Below are 24,020 nucleotides of genomic sequence, written 5' to 3'. Positions count from 1 at the left end.
TTGTACACACAGATTGTGAGGTTACATGTGTTTACTTCTACTGTGGGATCTGTTTGGGTAGAGTACTGTTATTTTTCAATGAAAAGGCTGTGGTACTTTTCAGTTTCACTCTTGTATAGATACAGGAGTTTATAGTTCTTGCTTGAGGAACAAAATCGCTTTATACTGCCTTGTGTTGTGTTTTGTCGACACAATAATGAACTTGACAGTTGGGGTGAGCAACATAAGCAGGATCCAGAAAACTAAAGATATTACTGAAATAGTTTTCTCTGTTTGCTTTAGGAGAGGAAGACTAAAGGCTACTGACCATCCTATTAGGAGCTCAGATAGAGTCAGTTGAGTCTAGTTGCCAGTTGTTCTTTTAGAGACTGGGATACTAATTTTCCTATCTAACAGGAGAAGGGACTATCCATTTCAGCAGAGAGGCACTATTGTTAGTTTTGTAAGCAGGTCTGATGCTACTCCAGCACTTTTGTGTCTGTGTGAATGTTTCCCAGTAATCCTCTTAAGGGAAAGAAAGAGGAAGCTCTGTAGTTTCCCTTTCTGCAACTAGATTCCCTTTTCTGAGCATTACTTTGAGAAGAATAGCAAGTTTCACCCTACCACTCCCCTGGCTGTTTCTCAGGATGGATGTATGTGACACAATTTTGGCAAAGGGTGGAGTGATAGAACAGGACTTTGCTTTGTTTCAGACTCGGGCTGTGACTCTGTGACTGATACAGAAACAGAAGACGAGAAGAACCCAGTTTTCTCCCACAGACTTGTCATGGGTGAAGACCATGGATCATCCAAGAGCTCTGGGGACCATCCAGTGGTGCAGCCTGACCGCATACGGTGTGGGGTACTGTATGCCTACTCCTTGGGCTATGTTCTTACTATGGACTGGTGCAACCCATTAGGCTGTTCTGTAATGCACAGTTTTACAGGCCTGGGAATTAGTCTCTAATTCCTTTTCTGTCACGTTTGCTTTTATGCCCATCTTCAGTGTCATTATTGCATGAGCTTGGTTCCCTATGCCCAGAAATAGCTTGGTGACATAGAGTACCAGTGTTATCAAGGCTGCAACTTCAGTTACTGATACATAATCTCATTAACACAGCTGCTTGTCTTACGTGCTGTGAGGCAGGTTCACACTCTTGACTTCCTGTCTTTCTATCTCATGAAGTTTAGGGGTGACAAGTGGAGTAAGGGAATTGTAATGAATCAATAACTCCACAGCCTGGATGCAGTCTAATAGGACAATTCTGGTGCCTGAGCTGCAAGTCAATCTGAAGAACCTGGATCATGGCTTCGTGCCTGAAAAAAACCAGCATTTCTTAGTATAATATCTCCTCAGATGGAAAAAGCTGAAATTTCTTCTTTTGGTTCTTTATAGAACAGGGCTGTGCTGCTTGATGAAAGAGAGTGATAGGGGTGAAATGAAATAATTTATAAATCTAGCTTTAATAACTTTATAAATCTAGCTGATAAATCTGGAGTTTTATCAACTTAATGCAGGTACCTATATGCTGGTGCAAGCTGTAAAAGAGGTCACCTGCTCGGTTACTCCATCACTAGAAGATGTTATGGAAAATCATTCAGGATCATGAAAATGACATTATAATTTGTGTTAGTTACAATGATTAAAAAAATCCACAGAGAAGGAATTTAACACAGTATTAAGTATTCTTATGTTGTGAACCTGCATGTTGTAATGTCTTTTAGGTGCAGACAACAGTTTATATCATCATGAAATGTAAACTAGATGGCGAAGTAAAAACTGAAGTTGCATTCTCTCCAGAGAACTCATCCTCTGTGCGTGTGCTGGCTGAGGTGGAGAATGAGTACACAATCTCTGTGGAGGCTCCAAGTAAGATGGGCTAAGATTTTCACCCTCTTGCCCCTTGCTTCCTGTCTGTCTCAGCCTGCCTGTCCTGAAAAGTTCAAGATGGATAAGGGTAAAGGTTACAGTGTAAGAAAACTTGAGGCCAGGAAATCTTGAAGTTGCATTCTTATCTGTGATACTTTTGTGATGAGGAGCTGCTGCTTGGGGGCTCTGTTTTCCCTTCAGCAGTAGCAGGGTTGAAGTGTGGAAACACCCCACTAGGAATTCTGAGAGCATATTGCAGCTTGTAAAACCCTTTGATCTTGACTGCCTGTTATAACCACCACCTTAGTATTGGCAGGGCACCAAGAGAAGGTAAGTGCCAGTAAATAATTGCACAACTTTAACACTATGTATCTAATGTGTGAGGATCTCACTGTGACCAAAGCTGATCTGTTTATCCTGTCTTGCCTTTTTATTTAGATGTTTTCTGTCACTCTAGGTATTTACATTTATAAAACTGTAAGTTGTCTAAACTTTAGGTTCATTAAACCTTAGGGTCAAGTTTTCGAGCCTTACAGAGTAATAGTAGTTTCCCAGTGTGATTTATTTAATCTACTTTGGTCTGTCCTCTTTGAAGAGTCACTGTGCCAGCTCTGTGAATACAGACCAATAGTCATTATAGCAACTCCTGTAAAAGTCATTGAGGAGGATTGATTTAAAGGTGACCTCACCCACATAAAAGTGTTCAACTTAATCTGTTTTCAATCAAGAGTTATAAGATAAACATGGACCTGGAAACTAACTTGCACTTTGAATTATAAACATGACCTTCACATTGATGGAGTGTATGACTGTAAGTTCTGTAGTTTCTAACAGCAAATAAGTATTTTTAAATTCCTTCCATGTTTCACTATTTTTCACCAGTTCCTGAGTCGTTAACAGCAAAACATGTATATATACATACATATACATACAGATGTATGCATATATATACAGGAAAAGAGTGATTTCGGTGGCATTCAAAATATTTGTGTTTCAAGAGAAAGTTCAGACATGTGAATGCACACTGGACAAAACATCAAGAAGTTCCCAAGGTGCAAGTAGGAAAAATCCTGTTCAAGGGTAAAGTTTCAAAGCTGGAACCCTTTTATTTATTTTGTTCAGAGACTAGTGGGGATTGCAAAATCCCTAGTGACTTTTCTGATTTCTCTCCCCTTCTTCCCCAGCTCTCGTGTTTTATGGTACAGTTTAGAGACTGCTCCAGAGAAAGCCAGGGGTGGAGAAATATGAGGCTTTCTAGTTTGAGGTGATGCACTGTTAACATTAGTGGTCCAGACTACTGTTAGCAGAGGACCTAGCATATCTCAAGGGGTGTGCATTGACATAGCTATGAAAATGGTAGTTCCAAAGTACTTCCCTGCCTACTGTTCAGACCAACTTTTTTTTTTTACAACTCTTCATGAATTCAATACAACAGAAACTGTTTTGGTATCCAGCTGTCAATATCTTCATACTTCTCCTATCCTTACGGTATTTGATGCAGACTCATTCCCATTGCTTGTTTTTAATGGTGATTTCTTTTTTCTTTTCAAAGATTTAACTTCTGGGACAGTGCCTGTGCAGATATACTCGGGGGATTTGATGGTGGGAGAGACAAGCGTCACCTATCATACTGACATGGAGGAAATCAGCAGTCTGTTGGCTAATGCAGCCAACCCAGTACAGTTCATGTGCCAGGTAAGGACTCTAGCAAACAGCTGCTTTGGAAACCCACTCTTTCAGAGGCTAGACAAGTGGACATAAGCAAAATAGGTTGCCATGAAGTAACTCTTCAGAAATGAAGGAAAGCAAGGTTATTTAGGGATTTTCACATAACCTTAACATCCTGTTTTAGTGAAAGCGTGAGTGCCTATCTCTGGAGCAAAAGTTTGGCTCAAGTGACTCATGCTATCCAACTAACAAAAAAAATGCAGTCAACATACACATTTAGACTTTGATGACTTGAAAAGATTGGGATGATAGAACTTGTTATAACAAAGTACCATAAAGAAATAAACTGTTTGGAAATTTGTACATAAGCGTTCTTGGAAAAGATGTGAAAAGGTAGCAAAGATTCATAAAAGCTGAATGAAGCAGAGTTTGTTCTTAGCACTTATTTCTTTAAAGCCACTTCTGAGTTCTAATATCATATTTTGCAGAGTTGGGGTACCCAAACCCTACTAGAAGGGGTAAAGCTTGCACAAGCAAGTTCTCCAGATGTGGTGCTGTTGCTGCCTGCATGTCACTGATCAGCCACGTAGCAGAAGCCAACAAGAGTAGTGTTGTTAGTCACCAGAATTCTTGGGGCAGGGGAGACTCTCTTCCCCTCTCTTTTTAGCAAGTTGTGGAGTGATTGTGGTGGGTTGTGCCTCTATTTGGGGAACAGGCATGCTTTCCAGTCTTTGGCCAAGAACCAGTCCAGAAGCAAACCCAGAGGGTACACCAGGGTGATTAAAAATGGACTAGTTCATACTTAGAGCAGGGAGTGACATTTAATTGGGACATTTTCAGAAGTAAGGTTATACCTGTCAAGAAAGCAGGAAGTAACAGTTTTCTGTGCCTCTAGTTGAATGAGTGACTTTCTCATTGTATTCTGTCTCATTGTGGAGTGTACAGTCCTCATCTGCTCAGCTTAGTGATATTTGTTTCTGGACCAGGAACCTATTAATATTCTTTGCTTGACCTGAACATTGCTACCTTCAGTGTTTATGCCTACTGTTTTCTGATATGTGCTCAATAAATAAACACCTTTTAGGTCTCACCTTAACTGAATCTCCACACTCCACCAAACAAAATCACTTTACGTTTATCTCTAGGCCTTTAAAATTGTGCCATACAGCATAGAAGCACTGGACAAACTGTTGACTGAGTCACTCAAGAAGAACATTCCTGCCAGTGGCTTACATCTGTTTGGAATCAACCAGCTGGAAGAAGAAGATATGACAACAAGTAAGTTGATTTTTTTTTTTTTTTATCTGTATGAGTTTTTTTTACCTTGGAGCTCCTTAACCTTGCAATGTGTGGTACCTGCACAGGCTGTCTACAAAATCTTGGATCTCAGCCAGGAAGCTAGATTTCTGAAGATGCCTACAGAATTGCTATTTGGATTGGGTGACCCTCTCTTTTTAATCATGAATCAGTCTCACTTTGTTGCAGTGTGACAGATGCAGCTATGTAGACAGCTTCAAACACAACTGAAGTGAAAAGACGATGCTCTTCAAAATGTCTCCCATATTTTCTCCTTTGTTCTTCACCCAGTCCCATGTGGCATTTCTCTCCAGTCCAGTCCTTTCCCCCCAACCCTATGACTGGACTCTGAGGTGCACAGTGAGTACTCAGCAGTTGGAATGGTGTGCCACCATGACACGACTGCCTTACAGCAGCTTGATCCTACTGAAATGATGGTCTAAGAGGTCCTTGCAGATCTATGATCCTACATACATTAAGCTGTTACAGTGCCAGATTCCCTGCTAAAGCTCATAGCCTGGAGATATGCTATACACCTCCGTTAATTTGTGCAGAGTTAGGTCCATTTTGATACTCTATATATACTTCTCAGGGCTTTCACATCTGCTTTGGTGTCTGTGGTAGGAATTTTGTTTCTCACCTACTGGCTCTGTTGCTGCTAAGAGAGAAACTTGGATTCTAACAGTCTCCTCTTCTCACAGATCAGAGGGATGAGGAGCTGCCAACACTGCTTCACTTTTCTGCAAGATACGGGCTGAAGAACCTCACTGCCTTGCTGCTCACATGCCCTGGAGCTCTGCAGGCCTACAGTGTAGCCAACAAATATGGCCACTATCCAAACACCATAGCAGAAAAGCATGGTTTTAAGGACCTCCGCCAATTCATTGATGAATATGTGGTAAGAACAAGCAGCAATCTTTCTGCATTGTCCCACAGCAGGTGTGGGCCCTGACACCAAACTTGGCACTTAGTGTTGTTAGAGTGATTGGGGTAATAAAGGGTGCAATTTGGTGTGGTAGGGTGTAGAAGACAGACATCCAGCCGCATGGAAAGCTTCCAGGCTGGAGGGCTGGGTGCATCTCTGAAGCTGGGGAAGTATTTGCACAGAGCAAACGGAAGCAGAGACTGCCATGTTGTGCTTCCTTGTCATTCATCTGTATAATGAAGTTTCTGTGGGGTTTTGGTTGGTGCCTGGTGTACTCTTCTAACCTGTGACCTTGGGAAAACTGCAGCCGCTTCATCCTACTTAATTTAGGGAGAGTATGTTTGGAAAGGTACAATCTGAGGTGCTCTCTGTTTAGTCATAGTACAGTCTGGATTGCTTATTAGCTTGTTGACAGGTAATCTGTGTAGTCTGCCTGCTCCACTTGAAATCCATTTCTTCCTGAGCTAGGATGGCTGTACATTCCCTATTTGTTCTCTCTGGAAGCCAAATTCACAATTCAGTTCTCTTTGAGCTAACCCCATCCCCAGAAAGCAGCACTCTTACTTTTCTAGATTATGACATGACTCCAGCTGCACCAGGCAATTGTTTCTGGAGTCCTTTGGTGTGCATATGGTTTATCCTTTCTTTTCCATTTGAGTTGTTTCCAGCCTGTATGATTCAAAATAACAATCAGCTCCTTGACTTGGATCACATGAATTCTTGAGTAGATTTTATTTACCTTTGTTTTCATTTGAAAAACGGTGTGTAAATGTCCTAACAGTTGTCTGAATGGGATCTGCCAGCCTTAGTGTGGTTCTGGCAGCCAACCGCAGTGGTGTTTAAGCCCTATTTAGGAGAAATGAGTGGCTCTTAGACTTAGGACTTGCTTCTTAACAGGCATGTGAATTTAGGCTTATATGTTAGAGCTAAATAAAGGTGATTCCCTGTGAGATCAGGAGGGCTGCAGAAACTGTAAATTGTGTGATTAAAATTTTTGCATTGAGGTAATTGAGACATGCTTAAGAAGTCCTTCCAACCTGTTATTGCAGTATTGTGCTTCTCCCTTGTCCTTCTCTCCACTAATACAATGACAGAGCTGTGTTAAGAGTAGGTCCTGCATACTGACCATCAAACTATCTGTGGAATTTAGTACGAGAGCTCTCAAATTATCTGTGCCAGTGTGTCCACTGCAAGGTAGTGACTAGAAGCAGTACTGGTATGGTTATCTGAAAATACCAGTAAACCCTTTTACTCACCTAATTTTCTATCTGGCAAAAGTTCCCCTGCACCTCCCTAAAGCATTGCATGAGCTTATCTGCCATTTTGGCTGTGGAGGGGAGTATGTGTAGATGGTTTTGACACATGTGCCCTGTGGATTGAAGGCCCACAAGGTGGCAGTTGTGGATGGAAGAATATCTTTTAGTACTGTAACCAGTTAAGATGGCTGTGCTTGTGGCATAGTTGGAACTTAGGGGGGAGGCTGGGATGAAGCTTTAAATTTTGGTCCCGTGCATGGTTTGGTGAAGATCTGCACTGCCTTCCTTCTTCAGCCCCCCAGCCCATGTTGCAAATACGTGAGAAAGGGTTCTGCTGTCCTGTGAACTGAAAGTTGCCTGTTATTACATAAACAGCTGCCTGCTGTGAGGTTTCCTGTTAGTCTCACAGAAAAGGGTCTGTGTACTCCCACTTTGGGTGTTACTTGCTACTTCTAATGCCAAGAAAATGAAACTGAGTCTACACCAAAGCTAAAACCTTGCTTTCTTGTAAGTGCTCTGCATGTGGCAAACCTTACCCCTTATGGTCAGCTACGCTTACCCCAAAATAGGCTTTGACAACTCTTTTTTTCTTGCCCTCCTTCCTCTCCAGGAAACTGCAGATATGCTGAAGAGTCACATTAAGGAAGAGCTGATGCAAGGCGAGGAGGATGAAGCTGTTTATGAATCCATGGCTCATCTGTCCACTGATCTGTTAATGAAATGCTCCTTGAATCCTGGCTCTGATGAAGAGCTTTATGAATCCATGGCTGGATTTGTCCCTGGTGCCCCAGAAGATCTTTGTATGTATATTCATAGAATTACAGAACTAAAGCTCATCTAGTCCAATCTTTTTGTAATGAGCAGAGACATCTCCAACTAGATTAGGGAGCTCAGAGCCCCTGTCCAAGTGGCCTAAGCTGATCCATCTCTCATATGTAGTAACAACCTGGTTAAGTTTCAGAGTAAGGACTGGTTAAAGCTTTTCTGCTCTTACCACAAGGAAACCATGCTCTAGTTCTGATGTTGGCTGGCTGATAAAATTGCTCTCAATCTTTCTTTGATTGGCATTGTACAAGATCAAGAGCTGTTTCCTCAGTGCTTTGAGGACTCCCTGAACCCTAGGCAAATTAATTAGCATTTGGAAGAGATCCAAAATTTTTACCTGCTTCTCCTTCCTCGGATCCAGGGAGTTAGGGACTCTCTGACTTATAGACACTGGTGGAATAGAACACTGTATAAGGTAGGAGGTAGGAGTTCCCCTGACAGGTAGGAGTTTACTGACAGCTGGGAAACTGAAAATGCTTGGGAGCAAAATAAAGTGAACATCTAGAAATGTATTGAGAAGATTATAATAGAAAAGTCATTATTCTAATCCACTCTAAAAATATAGAGCTAATTCTGATCCACTTGGTTTCTTGCTAAAAATATAGAGCTAATTCTGATAAATATGCAGGTGTTTAACTTCTTCACCATCCATTAATATTTGGTGAGGCCAATTGCAAAGATCAAGTACCTGTGTTGAGCAATTGTAATTTTGCTGTTCTTACTTATCTGCCTATTTGGTGTGGCTTCCTCCCACTGATACATTTTATGATTCCCATGATGAGCGAAGAATATAGCTTATTATCGTTTAAATACCTGCTTAAGGACTTGTAGTGTTTCTGCAGTTTTAAGTGTGCTGCTGCCTCAGGGGAAAATGTCTTGTTTCTTCTTCCCTGCTGAAGGTCCCTCAGTCTGCTCAGTTGCTTTTGTGTGTGTGTCCCTTGCCTATCTCTGTAAAACAAGCCACATTAAGTTAATCAGTTCAAGGATTCAGGTTTTACTGCCATCACTTACTCTGACAGATCTTAGGGGAGGGAGGTCAGGTGGTGTTTTGGATGGATACACAAAACCCAGCCTGCTTGGCTGACAGGCGTGGAGATGAAGAGCTAGGTAAGGTTGCCATGGGATGGAAAATATTGTCCTTTATGGAAATATATGTCCTTTAAGGGAAGCTTATGCAAGCACAGCCATGTCAGCAGCGTGGTGCAGGTCTCTGGGATTAGCCCCAGAAAGTTCTTCTGGTGTGCAAGTGAGCAGCAGGCACTTCAGGGCTAGTAGGGCTAGAAAGGTAAAAGCCCAAGCTGTCTCTAAGTACTTATGATTCCTTTACTTAAAAGCAGAGCTGCATGAGTCTGTGTTTTAAAATGTTTTCCTCCTTGGTGAGATGTTGTATATGGCTTACCTGGAATACTTCAGCAAGGAACGTGTTTCCTCCTTCTGGGCTTCTCCCAGTGGTATTGCTTCTGCACACATATCTGTTACCTTCCACTCATGAGTCTTTTACTGAAAATATCTCAAAGGTGTTTTGATACTTAGAATACCAGCACACAGGCAAATCCTCACTGAAATTATTGGGAGTGCTGGCTGAGTTAGAACTGCCATCACAAATAAAGGCTTCAGACGTTTGTACTGACTTCAAGGTTTTTGAGGATGAAAAACTCCCTAGGGAATCACAGTCAACTTCTACTGAGGTACTTTTTCCAGGTCAGAGTTGCCCTTATGTGAATAGTTATGGCTGTGGTGTAGAGGACAATACGTGGGATATTTTAAGAGTAGCCGTATTGTGGCAGCATGCCCATTTGTTGTGTGCTTCCACCACATTTTTTCTAGAGATTGATCAAAGGAAGGTTAGATACCACAGGGTCAATTTGTCTGGCAGGAACTGGTTTGAGAGTAAGGTAACACAGGACTGGAGTAATTGTAATGAGTTTAAAGTAGCAGCAAATACTTGAATACCAGGGTGTTCTGTTCTTTTATTCATCCTCCCACTTCTGATTTTTCAGTGCATTTTTATGTGGTGTTTCTTTTTTCTCTCTGCATTTTGCCCTGGTGAAACATTTACAGAGAAACTGCAGAAGCTGTGCAAGGGCCAAATTTTGTTTAAAATGATGCTGTAGGAGAGTTATACCTGTGTTGAGTTGTTACTTGTCTCTTTAAATGTTAAGATAAATGATGGAATTTTACGAAGTGGAAAAGGTTTTGTTCATCTACAGATCACTGCCTCCCTTTCTGCTGGAGGGGAGTGTTCTTTCCCAGGCGGGTCTTAATGCTCTGAGCAGTGTAGATCATAAAGGACTCCTAAGCAAATCAGTGGGAACTTACTAGTTCCTGCTGTTGCCTTGTTTGCTGTTCTTTGAGATTCAATTGCCTCATTTAATTTTTTATTGTTAATCTAATTGTTCACATTTCAGAAGAGCACTTCCCTCTTATTACACTTTAATACCTGTAAAGTCAAACTATTTTCCAGAATATGCTCAGATCGGTGCAGGTTGCAGGTCATTTAGTGGAGTTACTTGCACTGTAATGAACAGCAGCTGAATAGCAAACAGGGAGAGTTATTTCCATCATCAATCTGGTTGTATGAACTACAGCATCAGATAAAGTGCTTTGTTTTTTCTGCTTTCCTTTCACCAGCACCTCCTACTGTTTTCTGCAAAATGCTATTTTGAGTAGGCTAGAGTTATGTGCAGGAGGGTCTTGAGAGCAAGTACTCTTGAAAGTGCTGAAAACCTACTCAATTTGTATAAACATGAAACTGCTTGGTTTGTGTGTGTGTTGTTATGCTGTTGGTGACAGGGACTATTTTCTCTGTCCAAAGCTAGGCAGTGGCCAAGGGCTGGTAGAAACAAGTCTGGACTTCAGCATTGTTTCCATATCTCTTAATTGTGTGGACACTCAGATCCTAGATAGTGTAAGCTTCATGCAGAGATTTAATCTTTTATTCTAGAGTTTCAACTGACTGAAATCTGTTGTCCTGTGATTTGCAGACCTCCAACACCTAAAGAATAGATGTTAATTCACATAGGAATAAGTTGTGATGCCTTTATTCTTGCCCTCTCTTGCACATCCTCTCCCTCCTCCATAATTTTTATTCTCTTGAGACGGATCTTTCAACACTATCTTAATTGATTTTTATTTTTTCCTTAGTTAATGCAAGAAACAGCAGCTTCCTTGTCATCCTGGAGCAAACTGAGAGAACTGTGCACAAGAATATAACTGCTTATAAAGTTCTGAGTTGTAATTTATGCCAACATTGGAGCCTTTGTCTTGCATAACAAAGTACTGGTCTCTGTAAAGAGGTGGCTTGCTTCATATCCAGGCATACCCAGCATCTAGTGTTTGCAAATGTTTGAAGGGAGAAGGAAGTTATTGCTTGCTAGGGGGTCCCCACACATGGATATTTTAGCTGATGTGAAGGGACTGTAGGTCATAACTCATCTTCTGTATGTCTGTCTGTTTACAGATTGCTTGAGCTCCATTCTGAAGCCTTAAACTCTGCAAAGGGAAACTGAAAATCTTTCAATAAATATATTTTAGCTACTAAATTCTGATATTTAGGAACTACTTAACTCTTCCTACTAACACTTCAGACCAACTTTGCTGAATAGTCTCAGGAAAATCTGAGGACCTTTCCTCAAACCCAAAGTTTGTCACCTTGTCACTTCTGGCTTGCTAGCCTGTTTTTGCAGTGAGTGGAACAAAAGGTGTCACTGATGAAGTTAAGAAGTTATTTTCAATTTTGTTTCATGGGTGAGGTGTTAAGTCTCATGTATATGCAAGACAGGCTCATGTGCAAGAGCATAACATGGTGGCAATCATGTCTTCAAAGCAGTACTAATCAGTTGCTGAATTTAATGACATTGACTATATGGTCTAAAACAAACCCTGCAGTATCCTGTTGTATTGCTGGTTTAGTGATCCTGAAGAGCACAGCCAAATCTGGGAAGATACTGTTCCCTCCACAGAGAATTAAATGAACATTTTTTACAATATGCCTCAACAATTAACTTATACCAGTGAGCTTCAACAATTAATTTATATCATTCACTTGTAATATCATTAGGACCATGGTTATGCAATATTTTCTACTAATTTTAGGATTAGTTTTAGGGTTACAATGAGGTTGACCCTTCTTAAAAAATTAGATTTCTTCATATCAAGCCACTGACATTACAAAGTATCTTACTGTTTCCTGCCATTCCTTTCTCAATGCTAAAAAAAATTATCATGACTCTCTAAACACTTCCCAGTCCAACTAATTAACCCAGCTGTTTTGGCTTTTATCCAGTAAACAAAACAAATACTATCTTTTGTGTTTTAGGCATATTGCCCTTAATGTCTTGTTTTGCCAAGTCAGAGTTTCCAATCCGCGTGGCCTCTCAGGAGCACTGTGCAGAAACCAAAACCTACACCTGGCCAACACACTCTCAGTAACAGAAAATTCTCAGTGCCTGCTTGGAGCCTTGTCAGAACTTCTCAATCAGCAGTGTTTTTCACCCTCGAGAATATGCATCAGGCAAACATTTCTGCTACATGGACTGAACATAGCAACTTAGGAGCCTTTTTTCAGGCGAATGTCTGGTCAGTTGCCTGGCTTCCTCGTTGATTTTTCACCTTAAGCTGAAGGTCCAGTCAGAAATATCACATCATTCTGTTCCATTCGTCCATGTGTTCAAGGGCACAATCAACAAGTTCATCTTTCTAATTTTTTCCAGATGTAGAGATGCTTCAGTCCAAACCAGACACTCCAGGTGCTGGAGATGAAGTTTCTCTAACTACAAAAGACTCAATGCTCCGCAAGTTTTTAGAAGGTGAGACATATTTGAAGAGGGGGATGGCAACACCACAGTTAAAGCAATTAAAGGGAACTTGAAATTTCTCTTTGATCTGCTAAGGATAGGAGGTCAACTGTGCTGTTTGACATGGACAGCTTTGTCTTGGTGGGGGTGAACAAGAACAACAGAAAAAGTATCTTGTGAGGTGATTTCACAAATGTGGTTAGTTTCTAATCAAAAAGGGGTGATTTCTAGAATCAGTCCCTGTCTGCCAGTGAGTGCAAGCACACAGCTGGTATTTATTCAGGAATGGCTGTCTTTTCATTATCTTTGTGATGGAAATTAATTCTGGTGTCTTTATGTGGATTCAGCCTCCCTTCATGGGCAGAGGCAGAGTATTAGGTAGAGCAGCACAAGCTAGTGATGAATTTTAATGTAGATGCTTTATTCAGAAGCCCATTCACTGAAAACTGAAGCCTGAAAAGAGGAAAATAACTGCTGGCTCCTCAACCTGATTTATGCTCTGCCTCTTCAGTGCTCCCTCTGCCTTCCTGACCAATGCCGGACCCTACCTTCATGCTATCCCCACCGAGCACAATCATGTTATCCAAGCATTTTCCTGACTCACCAGGTTTCATGGGATACAGACTCATGTTTTGTGCGTGGCCTAGCTGGAGTCAGAGCAGGACAAAGTCTGGGGCTCTTAACATCTTGTTTTATTTTCCCTGCCAACACTGATGCTCTGGCAGTCCCGTGGCATTGGTTCAACTAGCTGTTACAACATCACTAAAGGAAAGTCAATCCAGTGGCCAGGGTGTTTACTTGTGACTTGGTAAATGAGTAGGGAGTTAGTCCAGGGGCTCTTAAGTATTTTTGCTAGCAAGCTGGGCTTGTAACTGTTATAATATGTTAATTAACTGGAATTAATTGAACTAACTGTTCCTTGAGTTTTTAAAAACAGTTATGAGACTTTCCACTATGGTTTCTTCACCAAAACAGATGGTACACGCTTAGTGGCAAACACTTACATGCAGTTACTAGATGTTAATGACATTATTAAGTCCTGTCTTGAAGTGCTTTGGCACTTAGTCACTGCAAAACTGGATATTTTTGCCTGTGAAATGGCCAGCTTGGTAAGAGTGTAGTACATAGTGAGTCTGGAGAGACCCAGTATCCAGTGACGTGGCCAGGTTGTTTTTCTTACAAACTCTGCTTTGTTGTAGGTGGTAGCACAGATGTGCCATATTCAGAGGAAGGAGATTACCAGAGTTATGGTGAAGATGTGTACTACTCAGTGGAAAAAGACACTCTTTTTTTTTTGGCTAGCAGACCTCCAGTTCCTGTTCCAAGACCAGAATCCAGCTCTCCACAGCCAGACAATGAACTATACATCTCCAAAAGTGAGTTGGGTACCAGGGCCGAAACTGTAGACTAGTCAACGGTAGAATGGCCTTGACATGGGTTCCAGTTGCCAAATAAACACCCAAGATAAGACCCCTGGGTTATTTGGACCTGGATTACCTTTGGGATCCAATTTTAGATTTGTTTTTCACCTTTTGCCTACTATGAAAATGTGGACGTGTTGTATCCGGAGGTCTTAGCCTGAGGTTACTCTTAATGAAAGCAACAGGATGACAGAGTACCCCCAAATTATGTAAATAAATCCAACTACATAGGAAAGATCCTGGTATTATAAGGACACAAGCTAATAAAATTAGACACTTCTGCTCTGTAATGGTATAATTGGTTCAATACCATTTGTACAGGACATGATTCTACACCTCAATACCTCCCTCTGAGGTTGGGGTTTAATTGAAGAAGATCGTGCCTCTTTTTTGCTAGGCAGTGTTGGAAATCTTGGTCATATTTCACAAACATTCCAACAAGAACTGCAGTAAGGTGTGGAAGAGTAATTTCAGTGACTCCTTCCCCCCATGACAGGAATGTGGGGAAAGCATGTCTGAATTTTTTTAGAGGTGGCTGAACTAAATTCTTGAGGTCAAAAGAAGGAGGGGAGTTCTGCTGTACAACTCATTGTCTGGTTTTCTTCAATGGACCTAGTAGGGTAACAGAAGCTGTAATGCTGTGCAGAATTGTGTGTGCTTCCCATACTTTTACTTGTTATTTCTTTATTCATAAAATGCATTTCAGTATCTAAAGACTGTTTGTTTTACAGTTTTTGCACAGAAAGCTCAAAGACCTGAGAACCTCTATGTCCCCAGAGGAAGGATTAAGAGAGGTAAGTCAGAAGTTCACCCTGAACATCATCTCTGTGAACCAAAAGAAAATCTGCTGAGATAGCTTCATTTGTATGAAATTTGTCTTTTTTACAATAGGTCCTGTATGAATGACCAAAACGTTTTGACCTTATGTGACAGTGGAAACGTTTTATAACTGCAGAGTGTGAGGGGGTACCCTTTCCTCACATACAGTACATATCCTGTCTTGCAGTTTATCCTCAGTCAGGATAATGATGATTGCTGAAGTCCTTTTTATGTTGTGACCCATATTACTTCATGGAGTCATTGTTCCACTTTTGATCTTGTGGATATGGCCACTGCCTGTTGATAATTATTTCCTGAGATTTAACCTGTACTGAACTGCTTACCATTGATCTCTGCACTTCCAAAACTGTGCCCATATTCTTCAACCTGTTACCCTGTGCGGTATCAGGAAGCACACCTGAGCTTTTATCTTGTGTTGGGAACTCCTCTTTACGTTGTAAATGAGTTCCAAAGAGCCAGCATCAGAGGGTTGAGGTACTACCTTTCTGTTTCTGGAGTTGCACTGTTCAGATTACCCAGGATGAGACCAGCTTTGTGACTGCCAAGATGAAAGCTCTGTTTTCTTGGATTGCTGAGGAGAGAGAGATTTCTGCAGTGAAAAAGCATTTTAAGGAGTACATTTTGTGCTTCACTTAAATTGTTTTTAAGAACAGAGTTTATTCCTGGGATGTATTTGCATACAAGACTACCTCTCAGCTGGGCTTTTAGCCCTGACAAATAGCAGGATGGCATAAGGACAAAACATGCTTCTGGTTAGGGAAACATGCACTCGGTAATACAGATTTTTTTTGCATCTCTGCTATATCAAGGTTGTTTGGCTTGGTATTCAGTGACAGGCACAGATGCCACAAGTTCATTAATTTTTTGTGTGTGGTGTTCTCTCTTCAGAGACGATAGTCAGACCTGTAAGGGACCTGTCTCAATCAAGCATATATGATCCATTTGCTGGAATGAAAACCCCAGGTCAACGACAGCTGATTACATTGCAGGAGCAAGTGAAAATAGGAATACTCACTGTTGATGAAGCTGTACTTCATTTTAAGGAGTGGCAACTGAACCAGAAAAAGAGATCAGAATCATTTCGGTTCCAGCAGGTACGGGCTCATTTCACTGCTTAAGAAATTCAGCTATCCCTGTAGGTATGTGTCAGTTTCCTGGTTGGAACAGGAAGACTGTCAATACAGCCCCCCAGCTAGCAAAGATCTCTTCTGCCATGGAGGTGCTTTTCCCATGCAGCAGCAGACAGGTAGCTGTTTTACAGATCTGTTTGTCTTGCAGTAGTATTGGTAGTTTTTGGAGATCTGTACACTAGAAACTAGGCTAAGTGCAATTGTCTAAATTACCTTTCTAGCCTCTAGCTAGGTCATCTAGCATGTACTTGTTGGCAGGGGACTTCTGTGGGGAACATTTAGCTTGCCAGTTCTCATCCATTTCAGATCAGTGAACACTCAGTGTCCCAGATGGTGTATTTGCTTTAAAGTCCTATCTTATAGATGGTCTTATCCCTCCCTGTGTGTTTGACTCCAGGACTAACTGTTCTTTGCAGCTGGACAAGGTCTAACAATAGTAATTAGTGGAAGCACAGTGTTTGTGTGGCTTAGCTGAATGAGGGGGTCATTATGTTGGCAGCAGAAACATAATGACTGGTAGAACTACCAGTCATAGTTTCAAATTCCCATTCCCAAGTTAGAATGGGGCTCCCTCTTTAAAACCACTGCCTTCTTCTTTTGGACCCTTTTGTTCATGCTGTGACAGTCTGCTCTCGCACTTGGTGCTGGTCTCTGCTGTGTGACACTGTTTTGGGAGCTGTCAGAACAAAGCCAAGACTTTTCTCCTCCTCATTCTCACTTGGAAGGGTCTTCTCTACCCAGAAACAGTGAGAGGAATCCCTTCTGTCAATAAAGAACACAGTGCTTCTTCAGTATATGTCTGTAGCAGCAGTGAAGTGGCATGCTTTGGGCCCCATCCCATGAGCAGCTTTTAAAGTTTCTGTTCCAGATCTTGCCGCATGGTACAGCAATTGCTCTGTCTGCTTTCCCCCCTATTTAGGGGTTTCATTTTCCTTGTTGAAAAAGCTGTAGTCTGTTTTTTTTCCTCCCCAACTTTCCTTACTGTAAGGTGCAGTATGCTGCTATACAATGGTGAAGAGACTTTGCTCCCAGTTATATTTCCAGGTGCCCCCCTTGCTTCAGTGGGGACATCCTGAATTATTTCTGAATTGTCCCTCACATTGGGCAACCTCTTCTGTCCCTGTAATAGGAATTACCTGCTCATTAGTACAGAAAGGACTGCGCAGTTATTTGATCATTGGTCTTGTTTCTGTGCCAGTGTCACAGTGGAAACAGAGGGAGTTCTAAATGAAATGAGCTGTTTATCTGCCACTGCCACTGAGTCTGTGACTTGACCTTAACATACACAATGAACATCTGAAACACTTGGCTTCTGAAAGGCACACATGGATTCTAAAGGCAATAGATTAAAACTTGTTGACATGGTTTGGACTTCAGCCTGGACAAGCAGGTTTTGTTACAGCTTGGTTGCAAAGTTAACTGAAATATAATGGTATTGTTAGAAAGCTACTCATCCTCCTTTAACCAAAGCCCTGAAAATAATGTCTTGTGATCTTCTTAGGAAAATCTGAAACGGCTGCGTGACAGCATAACCAGGAGGCAAATGGAGAAGCAGAAAAAAGACAGAAGTGCAGGTAACAGTCTCTGGTTCTGACATTCTCTGGTAATCATGCAGTGATTCTGACATTCTCTGGTAATCATGCAGCTAACAATACTAATAGGCTCTTCAGGCACAAAAGTTTCCATGTGCATTGATTTATGTGGTATTTTAATATTCACATCCATGTGCCTGTTGACTAAAACATTCATGCTATACTTCTCAATTTCCCAGACTGCAGGGAAGATGCCCACATCTGTGGAGTGAGTCTTGATTCATTAATTTACAGTGATAATTGCCCTTATATGATGGTGTTTAACTTTGTTCTTGGGCGCAAAGCTGTCTCTCAGAGGCTGTAGTTGCAAAGCCTCTTCTGAGCTGTTACTTTTCCCTTTCAGATTTGGAAATTACAGTACCCATTCGACATTCTCATAATACTTTGGGGAAACCAGAATGTGGAATATATGAATACACCCCCAGGAAAAATGTTTTCCCACCAAAAAGGGAGATAAAGCGAGGAGACTGGAAAACAGAAAGTACATCCAGCACAACAAGTAAGGAAACCTTGAGTGTTATCCTCTCTTCAAGAAAGCTGGGTGGAAAACACTTCTCCAGCCTGAGTCTGGAGTCAGCTCAGGGAACAGGACTTCTGTTTCTGAATCCCAGTATTAACATGCCACCCCAACCCTGCACGTTCTAGGCTGGCTGTTGTCAAAACCACAAAAGCCAACTCCAGCTACATCAGGATGTTTTGGCATCGTGTGTCTGCATCTCTGCAGGGGGAAAACCTGAAAGCTGAGTGAAAAATTCCCTTGAGCCTTCTCAGGGAAGGCTTATCACCTGTGTTCAGTTCTTAAAAGTAGATGGCAGCTGCTTTCTTAGAAAAAAGGGTGCTCCCTTGCTGTGACTCTCAGCAGGCAGTGTGTTCTTCTGGTCTGAAGGGCACAGTTATATTGCAGACTGGGAACCAGTCTCTAAATGTTGTTTCCTTGGCTATTGCACATAAAGAACAGCATTTTTCATTGGTAACTGTGGGACCTCTTGAGTGACTTGGACAGTCTGCATATTTTTACTGTCTTTGCTTTTTATTAGGTTTAGTTTGTTCAAATTAAATTCCTGCATTCCTGCTATTACTGCAGACTGAGTAATTTTTACTGAAATGATTAAGATCATTTTGGTCCTCTGAAACAAAAACTGAGTCCCACTCAGTGTACTATCTTTGTGGCTCTTGGAAACATATAGCTGGCACACATCCAGAGTAGGTGCCAGAGACAGTCAACCAAGCCAGTAACTTGCATCCAAGCAGTTGGGAGAGAAATGCTCACTGTGTGCAGCTTGGCTCTCTTCCCCATGGCATGATTGTGAGAATGGACCCTAACACAGTATTTAGCACTCTTAAGTGCTACTGTTTGTACCAGCTGATAATTAGAGGTACCAAGGCTAGGGAGGTACTACATCTTAGGCAAAATTCTCTAGTCTCCATTTCAACATAAAGATTTCTGAACATCAGTGTTCCAGTATTGCACAGCCCTATAAAATAGTATATATGACTGAAATCAGCCATAGCAGTGTAGGTAGGATATGTTTGTGAGTTGCTATCCCTTCAGAGATGGCATGACTGATAGCAGAAACATTTTCTACTCTGAGTCCCTGCAAGTTAAATGGGTTTGCATGAATGGTTACTGAAAATTGTTTGGTAAAACTTTTAATTTTTAGCTCTGAAATAGACTAGGAAAGGTTCCTGTGATTAGTAAAGATTGTTGTGTGAGGGGAAGGTGTGAACACCTATTGGGAACAATTACCTCTCAAGGAGTCACTTATTCCAGGAATGAATGTGTGACTGTGCACAGAGCAATCTACCTCCCCACAGTTGTTAAGGACATGGGGACAGATAATTTAAATATACATAAATGTTGGGTGTGTAACACTTGCGAAAATATTTAGCTGACTTGCCAGCTGATACTAGCACTGGATCCTTTCAGTTAGATTATGATTATAAGTATTTAACCAGAAGCCTGGACTTAAGGCAGAAATCTGCTAGAAAGAAAGCAAAACTGAATGGTTTGGCCCTGAGGTCTGTGTTGTATGAAATGCCATAGTTTGGATCCTAAACATGTGAGAAGTAACAGTGGAAATAAATAAATCTAAACAAGCATGAAATGATATGTACAAGAGGTAAGCATGAGGTCAGGAGGAATCCTGAGATAGCGATTTACAGTTAAATGACCAGGAGTTAATAATCAGTTTATTTTCTCTTGCTTACTCGCTCCAGGTAGTGCCAGCAACCGCTCCAGCACTCGGAGCATATTGAGTGTCAGCAGTGGCATGGAAGGGGACAGCGAGGTAAGTAGGCTCTCAGCTCTGCCATATACTAGTCCACTGTCCTGAGGAACCTGGCTTTGTTTTCATGCAAAACAAAAGGATCTCAGGGATGGCATTGCATTTGCAAAAATGGCAAAATATAGCTGCTGCTGCTGTAAAGCTGCCAAGAACCAAACCCTGCTGTTCTGTAGCCCCTCTTCATTTTGTAGGACAATGAAATCACAGAAGCAACTAGAAGCCGCAGTCCAGTTGCCCACCAAGCAGAGAGGCTGCCTTTCCCAGAAAGGCCTCCCAGAGTGCCTCCTCGAGGTGCAAGCAGGTAAAGCTAAAATGCAGCTCAAACATGAGCTTTCACTTTATCAATATGGAAGGTTTGGGCAGGAAGGAAATGTGACTTTCAGCAAAACCTATCAGACAACCAATGCAAGTCTATGAAATATAGGCCTCAGAGGCTTACCAAAGTACATATGCTAATAAAATTATCCAACTGTTAAAATAATAAAGAATACATTGTGTGTGCAGTAGGTTTCATATGTTGGCTTGGCTGTGGCAAGAATATAGCTGGAATTTAGTTAGTTTGAAAAAAAATATTTTAAATATTTTGATCTTTTCCTGTTTCTCTTAATCTAATTTTCTTTGAGAAAGCTATTATATTATCAACTTTTACTCCAACCAAATATTATAGCATCTCTTTCAAGTAATAGAATTACTGCAGTTGAGAGCAGAAGAAATAACTTGGACAAGAACAGGGCTCTGGCACCTTGGCATCTGTTCTGCTGAATCACTGATAGCCTGTTTCTCTTCTTGTATGACTGTTGCTTGTACAGTATTTAAATATGATGTAATTGCATGCCATATGTTGTTCAAGAACCCTATTCTCTGCTGCTTTGTTTTGATGCATTTGTATTCTCTTTTTATAGGCCTGTAAGCAGTGAGGGCTTTTATCCTCCACCTGTGCCCCCAAGAGGTCGTTGATTTTTCTCAACATCTGTGGGATAGGAGACTTTCTGTTTGTATGTGTGTTTGTACAGACGTTTTTGGATTGTCTTAAATTATTTATAAGGGGAAGAAAAACGTTTTCTTCCCTTTCCTTGTCCCTAAAGCTCTGGTGACTTTTCCCATGATTTTCACTGAGACTTCTTAGTGCTCTATAACTTTTCTGCTTGGAAGAATTTTGGTGCTTTGGGACTTCAAGAAAAAGTATCGTGGTTGGGAAGGAGAACACTGATGTGTGTCCTGGCTGCCCTGCACCAATGTGAAGTTTCCCTTTGGCCGAGAACGAACACGTGTCCTTTTAGAAACTAAATCCTGATAAGCATTGTTACCAGAACCCTTGACACAACCTACAAGGGCTTGACTGCAAAACATGCTTGAAAAAGTACAGAAAATAAGTTGTTTGAAGACTTTGAAGGACAGTCATTACATCAGGAGCAGGTGAATGTACTGCTGTTTGGTGTAATATTTTGGGTATGGACATACTGACCTTTCAGAAAGTGTACAATCTCCCTCTAGCAATCATTAAACCATGGGAGGATGAGAAGTTGTCTTTATTCAAGAACTTATTTTGCATACAGCCTTGAAAACTCCTTTCCCTTTCCCCTTCATCTCTGAAGAGGAGACATTAACAAGGTGTTGCGTGTGCTGCAATTACCATGAATGTTCCAAGGCAGCTCGTAAGGGATCTGCTGTATCTCAAAACAACTGGACTTAAACCTTTTTTGGGGGAGTTTTTTTGGGTAGGTTGTTACTTGAAAAATCACGACTGACCTCTCAAATTAGAGGAAGGAATTGGCAGCAATGCTGTGTTCTGTATCTCTTACATGGGTTTGTTGTGGAGATGATTGTGTCACCATCCCTGCAGGTATTAAAAAAGCATGTAGATGTAGCACTTCAGGACATGCTCTAGTGGGCATGGTGTGTGTGTTTTTCTTTTTTCTGGGTTGACAGTTGGACTTGGTGATCATAGAGGTCTTTTCCAATTGTGACAATGCTGTGATTCAGTCTTTCACTCCATGCTCTGCAGTAGGATAGCAAGTCTCTAACTACAAATGCACACACCTCACACACACCACTCGAGTTCTTGGCCTGCTGTTCTGACAGTAAGGAGTCTGGGGACTGGATTCTGCTTGCTCTATTCTTCTGTTCTGTCAACGTGAATCTGCAACAGCTGTGTCCAGCCTTTTTTCTGCCTGAGGGCTTGCAAACTTAAACATCCTGGTTTGTTCTCTGTGTTCCAAATATAGAAAGCATGTAAAGCAAAAATTCATTTTGATTCCTCATCTCAAGGGTCTCAAACTATGGAAGTGAGGTGGTTTTTTTGGTTTTGTTTTTTTTTTTCTCCTTCCAGGTCTTGAAATCTTCTGTGCATATCCTGGCCCTTGGGGAACAAGTATAGGGCTCTAGTTGTTCATGAGGGATGCAGATGGGAATTCTGCAAGATTAACATTCAGGGCAGAGAATTAAGCATAATTGCCCTGAAAGAGACATAGATACATCTGTATTAGAATACATAAAGCTTCTGTACAGGCTTGTAAGCTGCCCTTAGTCTGTAAGAGAGCAGGTGGTAAGAGTTGTAGCTCTTGTCTCTTGCAGGGTGGCAAAGCCAATGTGTGGAGCTGCAGGAGTGACAGATGGTAACTCTGACTCAGCCAGCCCTCAATAAGGTGGAAAAGCCCCTCCCACTCTCAGGGGTATAGGTGTAAGCTAAATATCACCTACACATTAAATTCATAGGTTGTGACTGTAAATGCAGTTCATCTAGCCTCTCCTTTTGATGCTAGGGGGATGCACATGTTGTACTGCAGGCGTTATAGCTACAGAGGTGACCTTTTTGTTTTTTAAAGGACCTCTGTGCCTTTTCCTGTAACTCTAACACTACAGACTCTTACTGACAGTTTGCTCTTCATTCACAGTAGCAAGGGATAAGGTGAGGTGGGAGCTGCTTTTCTTGAAACAGAATAAAATCCCCAGCACTGTGCAGTCAATTTGGAAGCAAGGAAGGAGGTTTTGGTGCTGAAATGAGGGAAATAGTAGCATGGATAAGTGAAGGAAACTGGGATAAAATAAATAAACTGAAAGAGGCAATTCAACAGCTTGATTGTCTTCAGCTGTCACACATGGCTTTGCTCTGTATGCAGCTCCCTGGTTTTGCTTTAAAGCTCCCCATCTCCTTAGTGCTGGCTGCAGCTGTGCTCCAGAGTTTGGAGCTGTGATGTGATAAGAGGAATTTATTCCACATCTGCCAGGCACAGCATAAGGTAGAAATTTAGGACATGGGGAAAACTACCAAGGCAGGAAGGGAAGAACAGATTACATTTCAAAACTGCAGGACTAAAGAAGCCCAGGTGTCAGTCTTCCCCAGCTGATCTTTAAGTCTGCACCCCCCTGCATGCAATAGTCAAATGTCTTCTGGGTGAGGGGTTTATTTGAACTGTATCTGAGTGTTTGCCTTTGCACAATCCTAATACGTGGCTGTGACCTGAGTTTTTATTGCTAGTACTGCAGTGAGATGGTTTATAACTGAATTGCTGAAAAGTAGCTCATAAATAGTAGCCTTTTAGTTCCTCTTTCTTTTGCAGCTTTGATACTTCTTTAGTTTAACCTGTCATACAAAACCAAATGCTACTGGGACTGTGGTTTGGAGGAGAGATGAAGTGGGACAGGTGGGCTGTCTCTCAGGCCCCTTCTGCACTGTGTTGGGAAGATGGAGCTGTAGTCCCAGGCATTCCCTTCCCACTTCCCCTTTGTAACTTCTCCCGGATTAGTAGGGGATCTCACTGACCAGCAATCTCAGCAAAACTATCACCCTATCAAGGAGAGAAGGAACAGCACTACACTGGCTTCTCTGTTAAATGCAGGTGAACAAATGGGATGCAGGCATTACTTCCATGTCTCTTGCAGGTCAACGGAGCCGCACCTTCTCAGCTGCCAGAGTGTGTGTTCATTCAGTTTGGTTTCATTCGGTTGCTTTGATCCCCATGGCTCAGCATATGGAGTCCTGGGACAGAGACTCCAGTTGTACTGGTGAGCCTGTGGTCTGTAGAGCTTCCAGCAAGGATGAGAAGTGCACTGAAGCTCAGAAGAGCCTGGAGAAGGAAACTGTGTGCAACCAGATTGGTGGTTACTCAAGAATATACTTGGTGGGGAGAGCAGGAA

The 24,020-nt window shown here is 41.7% G+C and overlaps 1 protein-coding gene across 1 annotated transcript in view; it reads left to right on the top strand.

Annotated features, from left to right (window-relative positions):
• The window catches only part of PIK3AP1 (phosphoinositide-3-kinase adaptor protein 1), a 35,178-nt gene extending 14,250 nt beyond the window's left edge, over window positions 1-20,928 (top strand). Inside the window, exons 3-17 of the mRNA XM_010000790.1 lie at window positions 693-841; window positions 1,705-1,849; window positions 3,402-3,544; window positions 4,663-4,795; window positions 5,515-5,711; window positions 7,605-7,794; window positions 12,532-12,627; window positions 13,815-13,991; window positions 14,768-14,830; window positions 15,765-15,970; window positions 17,508-17,580; window positions 17,942-18,097; window positions 19,816-19,886; window positions 20,075-20,184; window positions 20,786-20,928. Coding sequence (XP_009999092.1) covers window positions 767-841; window positions 1,705-1,849; window positions 3,402-3,544; window positions 4,663-4,795; window positions 5,515-5,711; window positions 7,605-7,794; window positions 12,532-12,627; window positions 13,815-13,991; window positions 14,768-14,830; window positions 15,765-15,970; window positions 17,508-17,580; window positions 17,942-18,097; window positions 19,816-19,886; window positions 20,075-20,184; window positions 20,786-20,840 — 1,890 coding nt within the window. The 5' untranslated portion in view covers window positions 693-766 and the 3' untranslated portion in view covers window positions 20,841-20,928. The remainder of the gene's footprint in view (window positions 1-692; window positions 842-1,704; window positions 1,850-3,401; window positions 3,545-4,662; window positions 4,796-5,514; window positions 5,712-7,604; window positions 7,795-12,531; window positions 12,628-13,814; window positions 13,992-14,767; window positions 14,831-15,764; window positions 15,971-17,507; window positions 17,581-17,941; window positions 18,098-19,815; window positions 19,887-20,074; window positions 20,185-20,785) is intronic.
• The last annotated feature ends 3,092 nt before the right edge of the window (window positions 20,929-24,020 follow it).

This window comes from Chaetura pelagica, unplaced genomic scaffold, assembly GCF_000747805.2.
Source record: "Chaetura pelagica isolate M959 unplaced genomic scaffold, ChaPel_1.0 scaffold166, whole genome shotgun sequence".
NCBI classification, from domain to species: Eukaryota; Metazoa; Chordata; class Aves; order Apodiformes; family Apodidae; genus Chaetura; species Chaetura pelagica.
Note: the sequence above shows the minus strand (reverse complement) of the source record. Positions and strands in the feature narration are given on the sequence as shown.